Here is a 21,283-nt window from a genome sequence, read left to right as displayed (position 1 = left end):
ATGATTTGAATACATGGATGTACATTCAAGGTTTAGTTCAAGGTTTATCATTGACTCTATAATAGGTAACATAGAACTCTTACTTCTCTAGGTTTGGTGCTTAATAATGTGGAATAGAGAAGAATACATATTTCTAGAGTTGATCTCCATGTCATGTTTCCAAGATTGAAATATAATGAATACCATGAGGTTCATGGTAGGTTCAAGAATTAGTTTAAGACATGGAAAAGATAGGTCAAGAATGGTTTCTCCATTTTGTTCATACTTGGTTTGTAATTGAACAGATGTTCTTATGTTATGGCAAGGAATACCATGTTGTGATATTTAATAAGATCAAGTAGTTGATCCTTGATTCATATGTTCTTGTGTTGGTTTTAATTCCATTTGATCTAACCCCCTTAGATCAAATCATCTCTACCCAATACAGGTTTTAACAAAGATCACACTGAGGTTTATAGCACTTGACTTGATGAGCTACTTCAATTTCACCAAGGTCAAGTGAAACTTCGATTCATCGTGATGCTTTTTTCTTTAAAGCGCGAAAATTCCCCAGATTTTCTATGCATGAATGCAATGCACACATCTGTTTCCTCTATTTTTGTAACCCCATTACCTGGGATATTACAGAGTAGAATGTAGTAATGATAGTTGTCTCACGAGGGTGCACAGGTAGTTAGGAAATCATTGAGTTAAATACGAACAACACCATAAATCGAGGGGGACAAAACCGCGTGTAGTTAGAAAAAAGATGATGGCACATACGAAACAACCATAAAGATTGAGGGGAACAAAAACATTTGTAGTTAGGAACAACACTGAATCATATATGAACAACCTCATAGATTGAGGGGGGACACAACCATTTGTAGCTAGGAAAAACTTAGAGTGTAAGGGTACATTGCCCCTATGTGTGGTTTTGGTAATTAATGACAACCTCTATGGACTAATGTTTTCATTGAGTTTATATGAAGGAATATTCCATAGATACTACTTGTAGTCCATATGTTGGATTCAAGTATGGATGCCATGAAGATAAAGATATACCTTGAGTATTGGCATCAAGATCATCGATTTGAAGATCAGGACCATCGATTTGAAGACATATATGTGATATGATCAAGAAGAAGAAATGAAGATGGAGTTCTTACGTGGAACTCAATATTAGCCATGTTCTAGCTTATGTGTTACACAATGAATGATCAAGATCTTGAGTGCTTGATTCCGAGTGAAGAATTCTTTATACACCTCAAGATAGTATGATAGAGCATGAGGAGAAGATACAAGGTTGACCAATACAAAGAGTAAAGAATAGATTCAAGTTTGGTCAACACATGAAGCATGAAGAATGTGCCACGTGAAGTCATGTGGTATGGTAAGCCTTGTCAATTATGCTATATGAACTAACCCATCATATATGTGCCATTGTGTTGTCTATGTGGGTTAGGTATCTTTCCATGGGCATGCATCAAAAGTGAGATCTCATAACCCATGAGAGGATGACATCAAGTGTTGATCGTCATCAAGATTGAGTTGGGCAAGTTCAAGATGAGCATCTCAAGAGGATCATATGCTTGAAGCCTGTCATCCATTTGGTGATAATGGACATGTGAAGATGTGCATCAATGGAGCTATCCCATCATGGTGTATGGGGGAGCATTGGTGAGTCTTCACGAAGCAACAATGATCAAGTGAGGCATTCCGGCTTGAGTGGAGCTTGAAGAGTTATCATCAAGATCAAGCGGGATGCGCAAGGCAAAGGTATGGCCTTGATAGGTTTTCCTTTTACTGGTCTCAAGGTGGTTGTTGGGAGACCGGATTATAGGATAGATAGCCGCACTATCAAGAGGGGCTTTCGGTTGGGTAACTTGATCACATCGTCTTAGGGAGCTCAATCCTTTACATACTTTGCATATCCCTATTGATTCTTGGTATTTCTCTGTGAGAGGTTCTTGAGCTTGTTTCTAGCTTTTCAAAAAGCCCAAGTTCATCGCAAACGGAATTCGCATGCATCTTCTATTGCGGTTTCGAGTTTGGACGTCTTTACTATTTCTTGACGTTGGGAGACTCCCTCTCTAGAATAATCTAAAAACATTATGTGAGGACTCTCAATATTTCCAACAAAATTGATTTTTGTTGGGGTTCTATTTGTCGTTATCTTTCCAACAAAATTGGTTTCGTATCAAACGGAGTTCGGGAGCATTTTCTGTTTAAAAGAAAAAGAAAAAGTTTTGGAGTATCCTGCTGTCCGGCCCACCGCCCGGCACCGCCGAGCCCCCTGGCCTGCCCAGTGGGAACCGGCTTCTGCGCTCGTGCACACCGGGCTCGCTCCAGGGGTCCCCCGGCCCATGACCGGCTCCTGGCCCGGTGGCCGCCGGATCGGCCGGCCTAGCACCCGGTCGACCGGCCTGCTCACCGGTTGGGCCTTAGGCTGCTGCGCGGCCTGCCAGCACCCTGTCCGGCCTGTCAGCCGGCGCTGCCGGCCTGTGCGTCGGCCTGTCCGGCGCCCGTCCCGGTGGATCGGTCGGCTGGCCGGCTGGGTCGTTTTTCTTCTTGTTTTTCTCTCCAACGGTTATATTTTTCCCTAGGCTATAAATAGGCCTTCTTCCACCTTGGGCTAGGTAAGTTCTTCTACTCTCTCTCATCCATTGTTGACTTTGAAGAACTTGCCCTATCTCTTGATTCCCCGCATGATTCTTGCTCATTCTTGAGGATCTAAGAGAGGAGATCTAGATCTACAATTTCCACCAATCCATTTCTCCTCTAAGTGAGGGGAACCCTTTGGATCTAGATCTTGGAGTCATTTGTTGATTTCCTCCTTTGTTCTTCCTCTCTAATCTCATCCTAGCATTTCTTGCTTTGGTGGGATTTGAGTGTGAAGGATTTGAACACCTTTGGTGTTCTTGCTTTGCATCATTGCATAGTGTTGTTCTCTCCACCAAGATTAGTTCGAGTGAGAGACCGTGAGCTTGTTACTCTTGAAGGGTGACCCCCTAGTTGGCTTGGTTGGTGTCCCGGTGACCTCTTCGTGGAAGATTGTGAAGGGGCCCGGGCTTCTCCTTCGTGGAGCTTGTGAAGTGGTTGTGGACCTTGCCATCTCTGGAGTGGAGGAAAAGCTAACCATAAGAAAAGGGGCTATTCCTTCGTGGGATAGTCTTGGAGAAGAAGGTGAGCCTTTGTGGCGTTGGGAAATCCTTCGTGGGATCCCACATCTCCAAACGTGACGTACCTTCTTGCAAATGAAGGGAACACGGGGATACATCTTCGTCTCCGCGTGCCTCGGTTATCTCTATACGCGAGTTTACTTTCCTTGTGATAGCCATCGTGCTTGAAGTACATATATCTTGCTATCACTTGTGCTACATATAACTTATGCCTATCTTGCTTAGCTCTAGTAGTTGTTGTTGCACTTAGTTGAGCCTAACATATTTAGGATTTGTGCTTGTAAAATAAATATTAGTTTAATTCCGCATTCTTACAAGCCAAATCTGTAAGAGTTTTTATATCACCTATTCACCCCCCTCTAGGCGACATCTTGTCCTTTCATAGAGGCATATTAGAAACACCACCATAGGTTGAGGGGAACATGGCCATTACTAGTTAGGAACATGTTGACATATATGTGTAGGGAGGAACAACTTTGAGTCAATTGGAAACAACCCCATTGATTGAGGGCAGAAACCAATTTGTATTGAGGGACAATTTTTTTGTCTTATGGGAACAACCCCATAGATTGGTAGGGACATAAATATTTGTAGTTAGGAACAACTTAGAGGCTAATAATGAACAAACCCATATATTTAGGGGAGCAAAAACATTTGTAGTTAGGAACAAATTTGATTCAAATGGGAACAAGAACAAACCCATATGTAGATACAAACAGCATGGAGGCACATAGGGAACAACCATATAGATTGAGTGAAACAAAAACATTTTTTTTCAGGAATACGTTTGAATCATTTGGGAACATCACCATAGGTTGAGAAGGGAACAAAACCATTAGTAACGAGGAAGAACATGGATCATATGAGGAAACAACCCCATAGATTGAGGGGAACAAAACTTTTTTTTTATAAAGAGGAACACCTTTGAGTATATATGAGAAACAACATTATATGTTGAGGAGAACAAACTAATTTATAGCGAGGAACAACTTGAGGCATATAAGGAATAATCTCATAGGTCGAGATGGAAAAGCTTATCTATAATGAGGAACAACCCTGTAGATTGAGGAAACCAAACTATTTATTATGAGGACCAACTTGGAGCAATATAAGGAACAACACAATAGTTTAAGAGTAACAAAACCATTTATAATGAGAAAGAAACCCATAGGTCGAGGGAAACAAACCTTTTATAATAAAGGACAAACAAAAAAGGAGTACTCGGGAAACCATACAAATAAAGAAATGCGAAAGAAATCAAGAACAAAGAAAATTGAAGATAAAATATAAAACAACTAAAGCATAAAGGAAAAATAGAACAAGAAATTATAAGCGTAATAAACTAATATAGGAACACAAATACAAATTAAATAACACAACTAAAAAATGCGACAAGATGAATAAAACTTACGTTTTTCACTATAAAAAATTAAAAAATAGATGTAAAGAAATGGACAAAGAAGAAATAATAAAGCAATTGAAATGGAATAGAACATAGAAAAACGAAATATAGTAGAGAGAAAAATGGAAATGAAATATACCAAAGAAAAGAAAAGAAAAAGGAAAAGCACCTAGACGTGTCCTACTTTAGGTGGAACTGCTAGAATGCAAAGTTCAAACATAGCACGAAGCCACGAACGAACGAGGGAAGGAAACTGGTGAAAAAAGAGCCCACTTTGGACTAGTACAAGTAAAGCCCAGTAGCCCAATTTTTTGCAAAAGCCCAAGTCCTAAAAGAGAGAGAGAAGGGGGGTGGTGGTGGTGGTGGTGGTGGTGGTGGTGGTGGTGACTCAAGTCACCACCCCAGAGTGGTGGTGTACTGCCTGGTGGTGAAAGGGAGGTGGGTTGGCTGTCTCTGCCTGATGGAGGTATAAAAGGAAGGCTGAGATGTTGCCCGAGGCCTCTCAATCCCCTCTGCCTGTTCCTCCCAAATCCCAAATCCCCAACGCCGCGCCACCACCGCTAGCTCTTCTCTCGCCGCGATCGATCGATCCATGGGGCGCCACTGCGAGTTGGTACCTGAAAGCGTGGGCAAGCGCGGCGAGATTATCGGCCCCGTGGACTATGGGTGCGTGCGGCGGCTCCGTCACCGGCGACTCGTCACCTATCTCTGGATCAACGGTTTCAGCGACACCTTCAGAGGGTATGCCGCGCGCGCATGTTTCCCCCTGCTTGTTTCGCTTCCAATCATTCATTCATGCATTGCTTATTTCAGGCTGCTCAACGAGACGAATTCGTTCATGAGCACCATACATCTGTCGCGGCTGGTGGAGCAGGGCCTGTGGGGCGACGCCATCGCCTACATCTCCCGCTTCCTGGGGCCACCCATCGACCCGCAGAGCGACGAGGCCAAGGTCCTCCACTACTTCCTCAGGCATCACAAGGCATTCCACAGCATGGTCACCGGCGACCACGACATGGACGTCAAGCGCCTCTACCAAACCTACAAGCAGTACCCCAAGCATGATGACTCTGTATCCCGAGATGCACTCAGGGTGCGGTCCATCACCACCACCCTCCTCTACTCGGAGCAAATCAGGTATACACTCTTAATTTCCTATTTCTATGATCAGTTCCTGCAATTCTCCCTCTTATATATTCCTCCATCTCCTGTGTTGCTGCCTACGCGCGTGTCCTCCTGTGTGTCTTCCTTGTAGCAGCATCTTATTGTTCTTGAGCCTACCTAAAGTATGGTTGGTATTAAAATGCATGTTCCTAGGGCCTCCCTGGACTGGGAACGCGTACGTCTCAAGGCATCGGATATCGTTGAGGACTTGGCAAATAAGGTTCCAGAGTTGACAAGCCTCGTGGTATTGCCGGGAGGCTCAATGTTTCCGCACGATGTACTTCCCATAGGGTTCGGGTACGCCCACCACTGGTTCATTTTGTCAATGTATACATTCTTGCCTACTAGCAACTGACGACTGTCATCTAACCTTTGCTAGCTTCCGCCGGAGGCGCCACCTGAAGCAATATTCACGGCCAAGGCCTAAAACACTTGCCAAGCTTTATCTTGAGAGGAAGAAGATGTAACCACACGATCACATATCCTAAGATAGATACTCCTCAATTCTCTTCTTCCTGGATCTTGACAAACTCACTCACCTGCAAGTTCCTTTCTTACTGCAGGATATCTTCTTCGCCTGAGCATCACCCGTTAAACCGAGGTATATACACTACTGTGTTTGCGAGAAGCTTAGGATTGAGAAATGTAACTCCTAAATTCTGTATATTTGAGGCAGTTAACATCTGTATCTACTATTCTCTGGTGGCAGGATTGACAGATAGGACGAGGAAGTGGCTGGCAGATATTATCGGTAAAACTAGCCTCTTCTCTGCTAGTGTCCCTTGTTTTGCACCAACCATGTCCATCTGTACTCAACTTACTGTTAGTAGGGATTTATTTGGTACCCTGAGGCCTGAGAACACATGCAAGCTCCGATGCCATTTTATTTTCCATGACGAACTTCAACACCAAGAAAATCTTTCATCTATTTCTACTTTATTGCACAAAATAGCTGTACTTGCTGCCATTCCGATGCTTGGGAAACCCCTTTGATTATGTGTATCTGTAGAAACTGATGAGCCTGTGCCATTTTCAGATGAAAGTTTACAAGCTGGTTATCCTTTGGAGCTTAAATCAAGTGGGAAGAAAGGTAATTTCACACTTGTTTTGTCCAGGAAAATTTCAGTAGCTTTTCATTTTGTCTAATCCTTTTCGGCCACCTCCTATTTTTGTAAATCCAACTTCAGTGTTCTCTTATCTTTCATTTCTAGTGTCATACTTTTCTTATGGGATTTCCTGTTGATTTATTATTTGCAAACTACTATGGACTAACTCTAGTCGCAGTAACTTTTTTCCCCACTGTACCTCTTTTTCCATGCTGTTACAACCAGTTCTTTATTCTTACTGAACAGATTTTCTTATTTGGTAATTCTAAATTTCTCTCCGATGTTTATGCTTCAGATATTCCTCTATTATGGATGCTACATTCTGTTGCATTCCCTACAATTTTGTTCTTGTGCACATTGGTTGCACCTATGTTTAGAAGTTATACCAAAAGTTTGGTCTTTGCTGGATATTTGTTAATTGTTTGGCATGCCAATGTTACTAGGCCAAATCTAGTTCATTTTTAGCCATATATATTGAGTTGGCCCACATACATATTGCCGGCTAGCCAAAAAAAAAACATTGATATTTGCATGCTATATACCGAGATTGGCAAATAGACTGCGTAGGAATATTTCGTGATTTCCTAATATTGTTTCAGACTCCACCCATCCCTTTTTACATGGTGAACAAGTTTTTCAAGGTTCAACTTATCCATCAATTTGACCAATAAAGCGTGGGTCATGTGCTACAAAATTATATATTGTTGAATTAGTATACGGAAAAGGTTTCCAGCGGTATAATTTGTACGACACATTGCTCATGTTTATTGGTCAAATTGATGGTCAATGTTAGATCATGCAAAAGGATGCCATGTAAATAGGAATGGAGGGAGTTGCTTTCTCTAAACAGTATAATGAGAAATCTGAGCCAAAGATGCTTTACCGATGTATGGTTGAAATTTCAGTTAATTAATGGTACCATAGAGATAGAGGAGGTCTGTTTCAATTAAAAAAATTCAAGTGTACTTCACCCTGGCCCCACCAAATATAATACAAGCAATGCCTGGCCCTGTGAGCCTGTGACCCATTAACCCTGTAACACCTTACCATTCCAATTTCTGTTCCACTCCTTACCTTTTGGTACCTGAGTCCATTGTTGCCCTTGTTTAAATAGGTCATCTTTCAACTATCAGCGATAAAGGCATTTTCCCTTGACGTTTCCTATCTGCCACTCTTTCATTGGTTGCCTCACACTTCATGCCTTCATTTACATGATAATTCTTGATTACATTCCTGGTCATGCTTGATGTTTCTTTAAACTTTAATAGTGTGGTACTTCTGCTAGATCTTACATTCCAATTTGTTGCAGATGCACCTGTGGCTCCAGGTTCCCAGACTACATATAGTACCTTGGCAACTGCTGCTACAGGTAAATAACCATTTATAACTTTATCAATGTTCCATACTATATTTAATTCCTTAAATTTTAATTGTTAAAGAACACCGAATGTACTACTGAACAGGCTATGAGCATCATCAGTAATATATTACACACAGTGTTTTTATGTTTCACACATCCATTGTCCTGAACCTGTGATTCTTTGGCATGTGATATTCTGCTGCATCCCTCATTGTTTGGTATTCGGTTCCTCTGCACATTGTCTGCTCCTAGTTGTAGAACTTTTGCTGGAAGTTCTACTTCAGAAACCTTTTCCCTTGAGCTTTCTACTATCATTCTTTTGTGGGTTGCGTCACAGTGTACACCTGTTTTATGTGCATGATGATAACTCAGTTCTATACTCCCATGTGATGAGGTCATCAGGCTTTGATGGTGTTCTTTGATCTTCATTAGTACCTGCTATCAATTCTTAATAGGCGAAGGCACTGCAGGTGCTCCTGTTACTGGAGTCCAGCAGACTGTAAACATGACAAGAAGTGGAAAAAGTTCTGGGATCTCATCAATGGCAAATGCTGTTAAATTATTTCACCAAACGTCAATCATTTTCATACCAGGAGGAAACAATATCTGTTTAGTGAATCCCTTATACTGTTAGTTGAGAACTTCATATGATAGTCATGTCAAGTGACTGTATGTACTACTTATAATAATATCAATACATGACCTCTTATCCGACTAATATAAATACCAGCGCTGGAATCATTTTCCCTTGATTTTTTCTATCTGCCACTCTTTCAGTGGCTGCCTCACATTTGATGCCAATTTTGTGTGTGTGATAATCTTGATTGCATTCTTGGCTAGGCTTGATGTTTCTTTAAACTTCAATAGTGTGGCTACTGTTGCCAGTTCTTACATTCTGATTTGTTGCAGGTGCACCTCTTGCTCCAGATTCACAGACTAGCTTTGTTACCTTGGCAATTCCTGCTACAGGTAATTAACCATTTTAAAACTTTGTCGATGGTCCATCCGATAGTTAATCCCTTAAATTTTCATTGTTAAAGAACGCCGAATGTACTACTGAACAGGCTATTTGCATCATCAGTAATATACTAAACATAGTTTTTTTTATGTTTCACGCATCCATTGTCCTGAACCTGTGATTCTTTGGCATGCGATATTCTGCTGCATCCATCATTGTTTGGTATTCGGTTTCTGTGCACATTGTCTGCTCCTAGTTGTAGAATTTATGCTGAAAGATCTACGTCAGAAATCTTTTTTCCTTAAGCTTTCTACTGTCATTTTTTTGTTGGTGGCACAATGTACACCTGTTTTATGTGCATGATGGTAACTCAGTGCTGTACTTCCATGTGATGAGGCCATCAGGCTTTGATGGTATTCTTTGATCTTCATTAGTACCTGCTATCATTCTTAATAGGCAAAGTCACTGCAGGTGCCCCTGTTGCTGGAGTCGAGCAGACAGTAAACTTGACAAGCAGTGGAAAAAGCTCTGGGATCTCATCAATGGCGAATGCCGGTAAATTATTTCACAAAACTTCAATCATTTTTATACCAGGAGGAAACAATATCTGTTTAGTGAATCTCTTAGTAGAGTACTCCAGATGATAGTCATGTCAAGTGACTGTATGTACAAATACGAGATTGGGCCCCTTCTCAAAGATGGAATGTCCCAGCCCAATAAAGGAGGGTTAACGTACGCGATGCCTTCCATTTGTACGAATCGCGAACATACCACGCACAACCAGATGTAGAGCCAAAATTCACTGGCAGACCAAGTCGGGCGCACGTGCGAGATCCTGAAAGTAAAGTATCTATCAGCCTAGTGTACCAACCACGTGGTACGACAGGCACTCAAAGACCTGGCGAATGAGCTTATAATAATATCAATACATATACCAGCGCTGGAATCATTTTTCCTTGAACTTTTCTATCTGCCACTCTTTCATTGGATTGCGTCACATTTCATGCCAATTTTGTTTGCTTGAAAATTCTTTATTTCCTGGTCAGGCTTGATGTTCTTAAAGTTTAGCAGTGTGGCGACTGCTGCCAGTTCTTACATTCTGATTTATTGCAGATGCACCTGTTGCTCCAGATTCGCACACTATGTTTGGTACTTTGACAAACCCTGCTACAGGTAGTAACCACTTCAAAACTTTGTCGACGTTCCATCCTGTCAGTTAGTTCCATAAATTTTCATTGTTAAAGAAGACTGAGTGTGAACTAGTTAACAGGCTATGAGCATAATCTGTAGTATATTCGCCCTATTGATTATACATAGTGATTTTATGTTCCACACGTCCGTTGTCCTGCACCTATGATTCTTTGTCATGCGCTATTCTGCTGCATCCCTCATTTTTTGGTACTTCGATTCCTATGCACATTGTCTGCTCCTAGTTATAGAACTTGTGCTGAAAGATCTACGTCAGAAACCTTTTTCCTTAAGCTTTCTACTGCCATTCTTTTGTTGGTTGTGTCACACTGTATAACTGTTTTATGTGCATGACGATAACTTGGTGCTATACTCCCATGTGATCATCAGGCTTTGATGGTGTTCTTTGATCTTCATTAGTACATGCTACCGTTCTCAATAGCTGAAGTCACTGCAGGTGCTCCTGTTCCTCGAGTCCAGCAGACTGTAAATTTGACGAACAGTGCAAAAAACTCTGGGATCTCATCAGTGGCGAATGCAGGTAAATTAGTTCAACAAACATCAGTAATTTCAATACCGGGAGGAAACAATATATGCTTAATGGACCCCTTATACTGTTACTAGAGAACACTAAAAGTATAGTCCCCACATTTAAGTTTCATTACTTCAGTTGTACGACTGATTTTGCTGCTGGGATGCTATGAGCTGTCCTCTTACCGCCTAGTTCTATGCAAGTTGATTTTGGAGTGGAGTAGCCGTGTATGAGTATTTCAGGGTTGCATTTGCATCTGGAAGCTCTATCAAGCTTTGTGTGCTGCAAATTCCGATGCAGTTTCTTGCCTGCAATTATTTTTACCTTATATGGGCCATGCTGAAAATTCTAAGATGTCATCATAAACTAATGGAAGTAAATTAAGTGCATACCATTGTTCTCTAATGCTTGCAAAGCCTTATTTATTCACATTTGGTCCTTGGAATGCTTGCTGTTAAGAGAATATATTACGCAAAATATGAGTCAAGTGTAATTCGACTTTGTGATCCTTAGCATTATTGATTATTGGGCAGGCACAAGCAAGAATTTGGGTCAAGAAAGTGGTTATACTGAGAGCTCTTACCAGGTTTCCCATCTAAGAAAGAACCCAAGGTCAGAAATGGCAACTGAAGAGGTTTATTCGGATGCAAAAAGGCAACGGACTACCAAGCCGTTTGGTGAAGTAAGTATGTACTGTATGTCAACGTACCGGGGTTTAGTTCCTTTTGCAAACCTTTTTTTTTTAGTAAATATAACAGTTAGTAACAAGATTGCTAGTGTTTTATTTCTTCTACACTGCCTAAAATAATAGTTTGACTAAGAAATTGAGTATGCTGGACTAAGCTGTGCGAATCTATTAGTTACTCCAGTATGATATGCAAAGTTTCTTTCGTGCATAACCAGGTAGGCTGAAGGTTAAATCAACATCAAACAGCAGCACAAGTTGTGGTTACTTCAGTTCATAGGATAGACTTTAACCAACTAATTTTTTCATGAGTGTTAGAAATTACCGCCTTTTCCAGTAACCGACGTATCATTAATTTGGACTTAATATAGTAGAAACAAACTACAACTGTTTGTGCATTTTTTCGGGAAAACTGTCAGGCACTCTGCATATTCATTAAGAATATTGAAGTACTTACAATACCTCGATTAAAGTGGAAACAGTGTGAAACCCACACAATTCGGCACTTGGATGATTTGCCATTAAAACAAGTTCTGAACCCAAACGCAAACTCGGTAGCGCCTGCTTGTCAAGCTCCCTTGAGAAGACAGCAACTCGACTCCTTTGTTAGGACTTCTGCTGTTCTTCTGCAAAGACTATTCAATTAATTAAATTATAGTTTCACATTTTCACCATTGCTATAAACATTTATTGTAGAGTACTTCCTTCTCTCCATAATTCTTCTCGTGGTTTCAGTTCAAATTCTTGTCGTACTAATTTGAACTAAAACCACGACAACAATTATGTAACGCAGGGAGTAGCATTAACTGAGTGTTTGGCAGCTTCCCTTTCTTAATAACAATAAATATTGTTTTTGGAACTTAGCCAGCTGCATCACCAATAGAAGTTCCAACTATTCTTGATTAATCACCATGAGGCGAACTTGAGTAAACAACTTAATATGTGGTTTGAATTTTTGTGGTTGTGCTGTATGAATTGCCCTGCCTTGGACACTATTAAGATGCTCCTTCGGATGCAGGTGAAGAGCGATTGACATTGCACACCTAACTGCCTGATGGGCGGGCGAGGCGGCATTGGCCTACTATTGGTGCTTTTGGCAGAACTAGCGATACTGTTGGGGCTTGGAACTAGGCTGTTCTGATGCTGTTGATGTTGCTGCTTTAGCTCTTTTATCACCAATTTAATTGATCTTCGCGAGTAGTGAACTTTTATTGTTATGCCACCATGCACTGCAGTGTCTAGTATGAACTATTATCATGAGTAACTTCAGTAAGAATACTAAATAAATTATACTCCGTAAGTCACAGCTTGGAACATGTTTACGTTGTCGTGCAAAACGTCTGTGGTGTTTTTTTGAACTGTGTAGTGTTGTTTATTGGAGGGAGCTCGTCTGTGCTGCTTTTCATATCGTGTGGTAGGAACTGTTCAGATATGAGTAAAGTCTGTTTTAAATCTTGAACTCATAGACGGTGTCGAAATGTAACCTTGACCTTCTAATCTCAGGAATCACCACCCTGAACTCATTGTTCCCGGTCTAAAGATTTCAAAAACGTGTTTCAAGACTAGAATTGGTGACGTGGCATTGGTCAACACCGGGATTTTGACTAAAATGCCACATGGGAGTGGGTCTAGGTCTCCAGCGTGTTTGTTTCATGGGAATTGGAGGTCGGGAATAGGAGTTTGAGGGAGGCGGGACTTGCAATCCGTTGTTTGTTTCAGGGGCATGGGAGTTGGAGAGGGAAAGGGAAAAGGAATTAAGGAGGCCAACTCCCACAGATTTCTTCCCTGGGGAGGACCAGGTAATTCAGCGAGGATAGGGAATTGACAGAAAAAAGACCGCTTCATGCCTTGATCGCGTGCGTGTCGACCCAACGGGAGTACGAGCCTGCTAACCAGATACAACTTCCACGCGCAGCAGCGCACCGCGTCGGCGCCATGGCCGGTGCCCTGGCGTCGCTGGGTACGGAGAATAGATGGAAGAACTAGATGGGTGCGCCGCGACGCCTGGGGCCGTGCTGGGCGGCGGTGCCGCCGGCCGGCCTAGATGTATGCTACGAAAGTGCAATGACACATGCAATTAATCAGAATCCCAGTCAAACGCATGATATCCGTTGCTCCAATCATGGAGTTTTAATTCACCAATTCATGGCTTAGAGCAATTCCAATAGTATAGCCAACTGTTGGCTATAACAAGATGTCATATCATTTGTAGTCATCATATAGCTAACATGTACAATAGTTGGCTATAAGAATGTAGTACTTTACTAATATATGGGCCACCTTTCACTCTCACTGAGTGCTTAGGAGCACGTGCAAGAAGCTGGCTTATTGCATAGTAGCCCACCTCCCTTCTCTCTCCTCTTCTCTCTCCTCCAACTCATCTAAAATATATTATTTAATGTCTTATAGTCAGCTGACTGGACTCTATTGTACTTGCTCTTAGACTGCTCATAGTGGGAGTAACATAGCTAGTAACATCACACATCTCAAGGCATTTTGGTGACATGGCATGCGAATAAATGAAGAAAGAGAGTGAGATGGTAACTAGGTAGCTATGTTACCATAACATCACACACCCCAAGGTAAAATGAGTCTACAACATAATAAATGACACAATGCATGACACCACATATAAGTTAGTACCCACTATGAAGGTAGTAACCTAGACTAGTAACATGTTATATGTTACTAGTCTAAGTTACTCCCCACTATGAGCAGCCTTATGGCGCCTGCGTCTGCATAGTGTCTGGCTTGTACCAGCTGCCGGCACAGCCAAATTGAAGAACCATGAATGTCGTGAAGCCGCTCGTCTAGCACGCTGGCCTACAGCAGCCCAGGGTGGACGTCCATAATGCTGCCGGCGGCTTCCACCTGGAACGACGCGAAGTCGACGGGGTGTCATTGGTAAGGAGGCGAACCGCGAACGGGTACGCCTGAATTCGCAATAGAAATTCCCATCTCACACCAAACAGGGGAGTGAGACTAATAATCAATTTCCCAAGCATAATCCTCCAACAAACTCCCCTCTCTAAACTCCCAAAGCCATTCCCCAAAATTGCCAAACACGCTGTAGGATCATGCAAAGAACACTCTAAGAACAGAGCAGCAGATGCAGGTTGCCATCGCGCAGCACGACCTTTGCCCAGCACCGCCGGGAGCGCGAGGGTACCGTGCCGGTCGTTGACGGCGCACCAGAACGCTAGCAGCAGCTCCTTGTCGGCATGGCGTTTGCCATGGCATCTGCACGCGAGGTCCTCCTGTGCCGCGCGCCGCGCCACACGCGGCCATTTTCTCCATGAGGCACAACACCTTGGCTGCGAGCTTCTCCCGCTAGTGAAGGAAGACGACGGTGGGGGAGAGAGCACCATTTTTTTTTTACCTTCTTGCCGGAGTTTGAAGGGAAGAACACATCAGGCTCAAGTAGAAAACCAAGAGAACAGATCGATCATAAAAAAAAAGGAACAGATCGAGTCCTCACCTAATCCCTTTTCTGCCCAGCAAGAAAATCCCCAATCCATCCCTCGCGCGGGCCGCGGGGCATCTCTGACCAAAACTTCGCTCGCCCAGGGCAGGAGCATGTGGGATTGTGGGAGATAGCGCGGCGCTCTGCTTCGACCGCCAAACGGTGACACCGCCGCCGCCTTCCATACACGGAGTCGGACCCCCACCTCGGGCGCCGTCTTCGTGTTGTGCGTTGCGGACGCGGCGCTGGCTCTCAGGGCAAACCGGACAAAAACGCGGTCCAACGCGCAGACGCAAACTAAAAACGGACCGCTACCGCGTCCGGAACGACCAAAGCCAGCGTAAATTTGGGCGGACTTTGCGTCTCCGCGGACGGTATCTCGTGGCTCTGGACGTCCGTTTATATCCGTCCGATCCCACATTTTCTCTCTCCTCTATCTTCTCTTTCACATGGAGATGGCCGGAATAGCCACCGGATTTTGGCTGGCCTGGCCAACTGCCGCCGTCGCACGCGCATGGAGTACCCGGCGCCGACTCCTCCTTTTTTTCAGCCATGCCAGAAGTTGCTGCTTCCAAAAGGAGCTCCGGCGGCAAACCTCGTCGACGGTGACGCGCAAGGCGGCGTCCAAGGGCGCGGGCATGGGGGTCGGCCACGCGAGCCACGCCGCCGCGAGCATGGTCGCCAGCCACGGGCGGGGGCGGAGCTGGCCATGCGCGCCTCGACGCCGGCTACGGCGGGCACGCGCGGGCACGGGCGAGGGCGGAGCCGGCCACGGGCGGGGCCGCAGCTGGCCGTGCGCGCCTCGTCGGCCACGGGCGGGCACGCACCGGCTGTGGCGGAGCCGGCCGCGCGAGGCACGGGCGGGGCCGGTGCCGGCCGCGGTGGCCACGGGCGGGCACCGGCGAGGGCGGCGCCGGCCGCGGGCGGGGCCGCAGCTGGCCGTGCGCGCCTCGTCGGCCACGGGCGGGCACGCAATGGCTGTGGCGGAGCCGGCCGCGCGAGGCACGAGCGAAAGGACATATGAGAGATATTGAGAGAAAAAAATCATAACACGTGGGCCATACTTGTCTGCGTAGAAGAGATAGAGGATCCTAGCCAGATCAGCAATTTCTTGCTGATTTCCGAATTTAGGAGTTCAGAGTTTGATCTCAACACTGCCTACCAGTCTAAGGTTTAAAACAAGCTTTAATGTGTTATATTATGAGTCAAATTCATATACTAAAGGGAGGCTAACTTCAAACGAGCGAAGCGAGGTCCGTGTCGGTAGGCTTGGGCCGAAGCGTAGCGGATGCGGGGGGCCGTCGGCTAGGGTTTATCTGATTATAAGATAACCAACGACGTTTGTAAACACTCCCTGATATAGTGAAGTTTTGCTGGCTGGCGCTCGTGGTTTTTCCCCTTCCATGTTGGAAGGGATTTTCCACGTTAAATCGTGTGTCTTCACTCGTTTTTCTTTATCGTTCTTCGTTCTTTGCTTGTCACATTTATAACAAGTGGTATTAGAGCCCGTGTTTCAATCTAGGGTTTGCGACATGTCTTCCTTGAAGTTCGATCTGCCGCAACTGAATTATACCACGAGATTTTCTCCGTGGAAAGTGAAGATGAGGGTGATCCTTAACCAATCTTCTGATCTGGATGAAGATCTTGATGGATTTGGCAAGAAAGATGCTAAGACCTGGACCGACGATGAAAAGAGGAAAGACCATAAGGCTTTTTCTTTAATTCAGCTCCATCTATCCAACAATATCTTGCAGAAAGTGCTGGCTGAGAAATCTGCAGTGGCGCTATGGTTGAAACTGGAATCGATCTACATGTCCAAAGATCTAACCAGTAAGATGCACGTGAAGATGAAGTTGTTCTCACACAAGCTGCAAGAAGGTGCGTGAATGATGAATCACCTATCGATCTTTAGACAGATCGTTTCTGATTTGCTATCCATGGAGGTAAGGATGAGGATCTCGCTCTTATAATGTTAGTCTCATTGCCTAATTCTTTTACGAATTTTCGAGACACCTTGTTATATAGCCGTGATGAACTAACCCTTGCCGAAGTTTATGAGGCCCTCCAGTAGAGGGAAAAGATGAAATCTATGGTGCAGGTAGAGGGTTTGTCATCTAAGGCAGAAGCACTGCAGGTCCGAGGTAGGACCGGGAACAGAAACAACAACTACAAAAACTACAACAGAGATAAGAGCAAGACCGACAGAGGTTGCTTAGAGTCCAAGGGACGAGATGGTAAGTTCTGCAAGTATTGTAAGAAAACTAACCACAATATTGATGATTGCTGGAAGTTGCAGAACAAAGAGAAAAGAAACGGTACTTACCAACCGAAAAACAAATCTGATGGTGATGATAAGGCTGTTGTTGTTTTCAGTGATAATTCTGATGGCGATTGCCTAGTTGTGTTTGCTGGTTGTGTTTCTGGTAATGATGAGTGGATCCTTGATTCTGCATGTTCGTTTCATATTTGCTGTAACAAAGACTGGTTCAGTTCTTATGAGTTCCTGCAGAGTGGAGATGTTATGTGTATGTGAGATAACAACCCACGTGAGATCATGGACATTGGCTCCATTCAGATCAAGATGCATGATGGCATGACACGCACTCTGACAGATGTGAGACACATACATGGCATGGCCAGAAATCTGATCTCTCTCAGTACCCTTGATGTTGATGGGTACAAACACTCCGATTCTCGCGGAGTTATAAAGGTATCAAAATGTTCTCTCGTTCACATGATTGGTGATATAAATTCTGCAAAATTATATGTTCTTAGAGGTAGCACTTTGTCTGGTATTGATGCTGTTGTTATTCCTGATGAACCTGGTAAAACTAATCTGTGGCATATGCGTCTTGGAGATATGAGTGAACATGACATGGCAGAATTGCACAGGAGAGACCTGCTAGATGGTTGCAATTTGAGTAAGTTTGAGTTCTGTGAGCACTGCATTTTTGGTAAGCATAAAAGAGTTAAATTCAATGCTTCCGTTCATACCACTAAAGGGATTCTTGATTATGTGCATGTTGATGTGTGGGGACCTTCCCGCAAGACTTCTCTTGGTGGTGCAAATTACATGCTTACTATCATTGATGATTACTCCATAAAAGTGTGACCTTTCTTTCTGAAACATAAATTTGATGTTTTTGATGCTTTTAGAAAGTGGAAAGTTATGGTAGAGAAGCAAAACGAAAAAAAGTTAAATTGCTTTGTACTGACAATGGCATGGAGTTTTGTTCTACCGTTTTCAATAATTATTGCAGCGACGAAGTCATTGTGAGGCACCACACCATCCCATATACTCCTCAGCAGAATGGTGTGGCAGAGAGGATGAACAGAACCATCATCTCCAAGGCTCGTAGCATGTTGTCCAATGTTGGTATGCATAGACGTTTTTGGGCTGAAGTAGCCTCCAACGCTTGTTACTTGATAAACAGGTCACCTTGCATTCCGCTTGATAAAAAAACTCCGATTGAAGTATGGTCTGGTTCACCTGCTGATTATTTATACTTTGAGAGTTTTTGGTTGCACTGCTTATGCTCTTGTTGATAATGAGAAGCTAGAGCCTAGGGCTGTTAAGTGTGTGTTTCTTGGTTATGGTTCAGGAGTTAAGGCATACAAGTTATGGAATCCTGAAACTAAGAAAGTTTTGCATAGCAGGTATGTTGTCTTTAATGAGACTGTCATGTTTTATAAGAGTTTATCTACAGATGTTACTGATGCTGTTGATTTTTCTGATAATTCTGATGATGAGCATGAGAGGATCATCGTGCAGGTGGAGCACGTAGAGGAGAAAGAAAATGATGTTGCTGAAATTGATAACATTGTTGTTCAACACTCACCACCTGTTTTGCAGCAAATAAATAGTTTCATTGCTGCTGATAGACCGAGCCGTAACAAAGGTCCATGTCCTCGTTTAATTGAAGAGTGTAATTTTGTTCATCATGCTTTGAGTTGTGCTGAATAGGTGGAGCATGATACTGAACCTGCTACATATGCTGAGGCCGTTGCATCCCTTGACCCCGTGAAGTGGATTTCCGCTATGCAAGAGGAGATGCAATCTCTTAACAAGAATGGCACATGAGATGTTGTGCACTTGCCTAAACAAAAGAAGGTTGCCCGCTGTAAGTGTATATTTAAAAGAAAGGAAGATTTGTCTCCTAATGTGCCTCCGAGGTTTAAGGAAAGGTTAGTAGCAAAAGGTTGCAACCAAATTCCAAGTATTGATTATAATGATGTATTCTCTCCGGTTGTGAAGCATATGTAATATCCTAGGTTTAGAGGCTACAAAATGAGAGAATACAGAAGTGTGCACTGCATTCATGCATAGAAGATCCGGGAAATTTTCGCGCGTTCATTTAAAACACAAAGAGATCGAGGTTTCTCTCACGTCGATGGAATTAATTTAGCTCATCGACGTGAGTGCGATAAATTTCGGCATGACCTTTGTTGAACTATTTGGTTTAGGGGGAATCAATTTGAATTCATTACAAATATGGATAATAGAGATTCAAATATGAATAAATAAGAATTTAAATTTTTCCCAATAATCATATCACATAAAGTATATGAGGTCAAATACAAATTCAAATTCAAAAAAATAAATGAATTAAACTTTATTACAACCTTTATCATCCAATATTTACAAGTCTCTTCAAGAGAAATAGAAAAATTCCAAGTTACAAAAAGAAATTATATTACAAAAGAATAAAAAGAATTCCTAAACTAAATCTTGATCTTCCCAATCTTCCAATATTTTTCTTTTCCTGCAATAAGAGAAACAAAACAAGTAGAAGAGAGATAATGTTGGTTAGTGATTACTCTCAGGTTTTGGCAAAGAATTGCTATGCTAAATTATGGCCCCATGCTCATGCATCATGGGCAGGGTCAATTTAACACTTGGCAACATTACGAATAAATTCCAACTCAAGATAATGCCGACTAAGTTGAGCTGATCCACAGCTACAAAGATCTTCACTCGGAAACTTGAACCAGGAGGGTCCCACATGCAAGCAGCTCACGCACACATGCATGCACATAGCTGTCAGCCAAGCACAGCTCTTGGGCACCATATAAAAGTGGTGTCTCTTGCAGTACACAACTGCTTAGCTAGCACAAGATGATCCATCCAAGAACATCAACTTCAGTTCAACAGCCAAAACCACAAATCCTTCCCAGGCAACGATTTAGGAGATCCGTATCAAGATCACAACCAAAGTTGCAAGGAGAACCATGGTGACAATAAGAGCCCATAAGGAGAAGGCATAGCCCATGGAGGAGGTGGAAGACAAGATCAGCAGCAAAGCCAGATCAACATCAAGCAAGATAAAGCTACTCTCCAACAGCAGGTTGTTAGGCAACAAATTAAGCATAGCATCTGTTCTTAGTTTTGCATGAGCGCATCAATGAGGGGAAAAAGGGAATAATACACAGACAACCAATCCAACTACACTTCCACCATATTTTATCTAGGAGGATTGGAGGGATTGTTTTCTCTCAGTCTTGAATAGAAGTGCTATTCAAATTCATCACAGAGAACTTAAGGCACATGAGTATCTGTTCTTATTATCCAACAATGCCTCAACATTTGCATCACAGGCTAGACTAAGAGATCAAGCAAGGATCCATTCTTTCTCAGTCTAATATCCAACACATAGAGAATGTTCAAGGAGTAGGCAGTATTCATTTTGCACACAAATCCACAAGCCAACCGACAAGAAAGCATCCGAATCCAGCAAGAGGAGCATCTGCTCTTATCAAAAAGCCCACCAAAAATAGAAGGAATCGTAGTGTATAGAAACCAACACAAATAACCTGTTCCTAGATAAACTCTATGAGGATAAAAGGGGTCACTGTAACCACAACCTGTAGCCAGTAATAATCAACATGCTATTGGGATCTACTTAGGGTCCAGAACATTCGTCCCAGGCCAACCAAGTAGTATCCTAGCTGCAGCTAAGCAACTATATATAGGTATGCATACAAGACGACCAACAAGCCACTAGATCCAGAGTGCTGATGATAATTCATCATCCAAACAGAGGCACAATATAGGCACAACAACAACAACTAGAGTAGCTAGAGTAACAGCCAACAAATTCTAGAGGATTACTCTGAGACTAGAAAATACTCCAGGCCATCAAGTAAGTTATACAGTAGTAACTGCAGTATTAAAATCATCAGCATATTTGAGCTCATTTAAGATTAAACCGCAGCAAAGCCACCATAAGTAAGCATGTAAGCTCACAGCCAAGCTACCCAGCAAAT

At 43.0% G+C, this 21,283-nt stretch overlaps 1 protein-coding gene across 1 annotated transcript; it reads left to right on the top strand.

Moving 5' to 3' along the window:
* Nucleotides 1-5,899: 5,899 nt before the first annotated feature.
* On the top strand, nt 5,900-12,861 carry LOC124687827. The gene is made up of 12 exons (XM_047221564.1): nt 5,900-6,024; nt 6,107-6,190; nt 6,291-6,328; nt 6,437-6,478; nt 6,764-6,817; nt 8,143-8,202; nt 9,103-9,162; nt 9,623-9,706; nt 10,265-10,324; nt 10,797-10,880; nt 11,405-11,553; nt 12,575-12,861. The coding sequence occupies exons 1-12, from the start codon at nt 5,990-5,992 to the stop codon at nt 12,587-12,589; spliced, it is 765 nt and encodes a 254-aa protein (XP_047077520.1). The 5' UTR covers nt 5,900-5,989; the 3' UTR covers nt 12,590-12,861.
* The last annotated feature ends 8,422 nt before the right edge of the window (nt 12,862-21,283 follow it).

The sequence above is a fragment of the Lolium rigidum genome, chromosome 2 (genome assembly GCF_022539505.1).
Source record: "Lolium rigidum isolate FL_2022 chromosome 2, APGP_CSIRO_Lrig_0.1, whole genome shotgun sequence".
In the NCBI taxonomy this organism is placed as follows: Eukaryota; Viridiplantae; Streptophyta; class Magnoliopsida; order Poales; family Poaceae; genus Lolium; species Lolium rigidum.
The sequence above is the reverse complement of the archived record's forward strand: the minus strand, read 5'-3'. Positions and strand labels throughout refer to the sequence as shown.

What these genes read in the sequence shown, in the direction of transcription:
- LOC124687827 (XM_047221564.1), top strand. Translation starts at nt 5,990, where the DNA reads ATGTTTCCGCACGATGTACTTCCCATAGGGTTCGG. An exon ending in GCATCACCCGTTAAACCGAG is followed by an intron (nt 6,329 to 6,436) that starts GTATATACACTA and finishes CTCTGGTGGCAG; the next exon opens with GATTGACAGATAGGACGAGG. An exon ending in GTGGCTGGCAGATATTATCG is followed by an intron (nt 6,479 to 6,763) that starts GTAAAACTAGCC and finishes TGCCATTTTCAG; the next exon opens with ATGAAAGTTTACAAGCTGGT.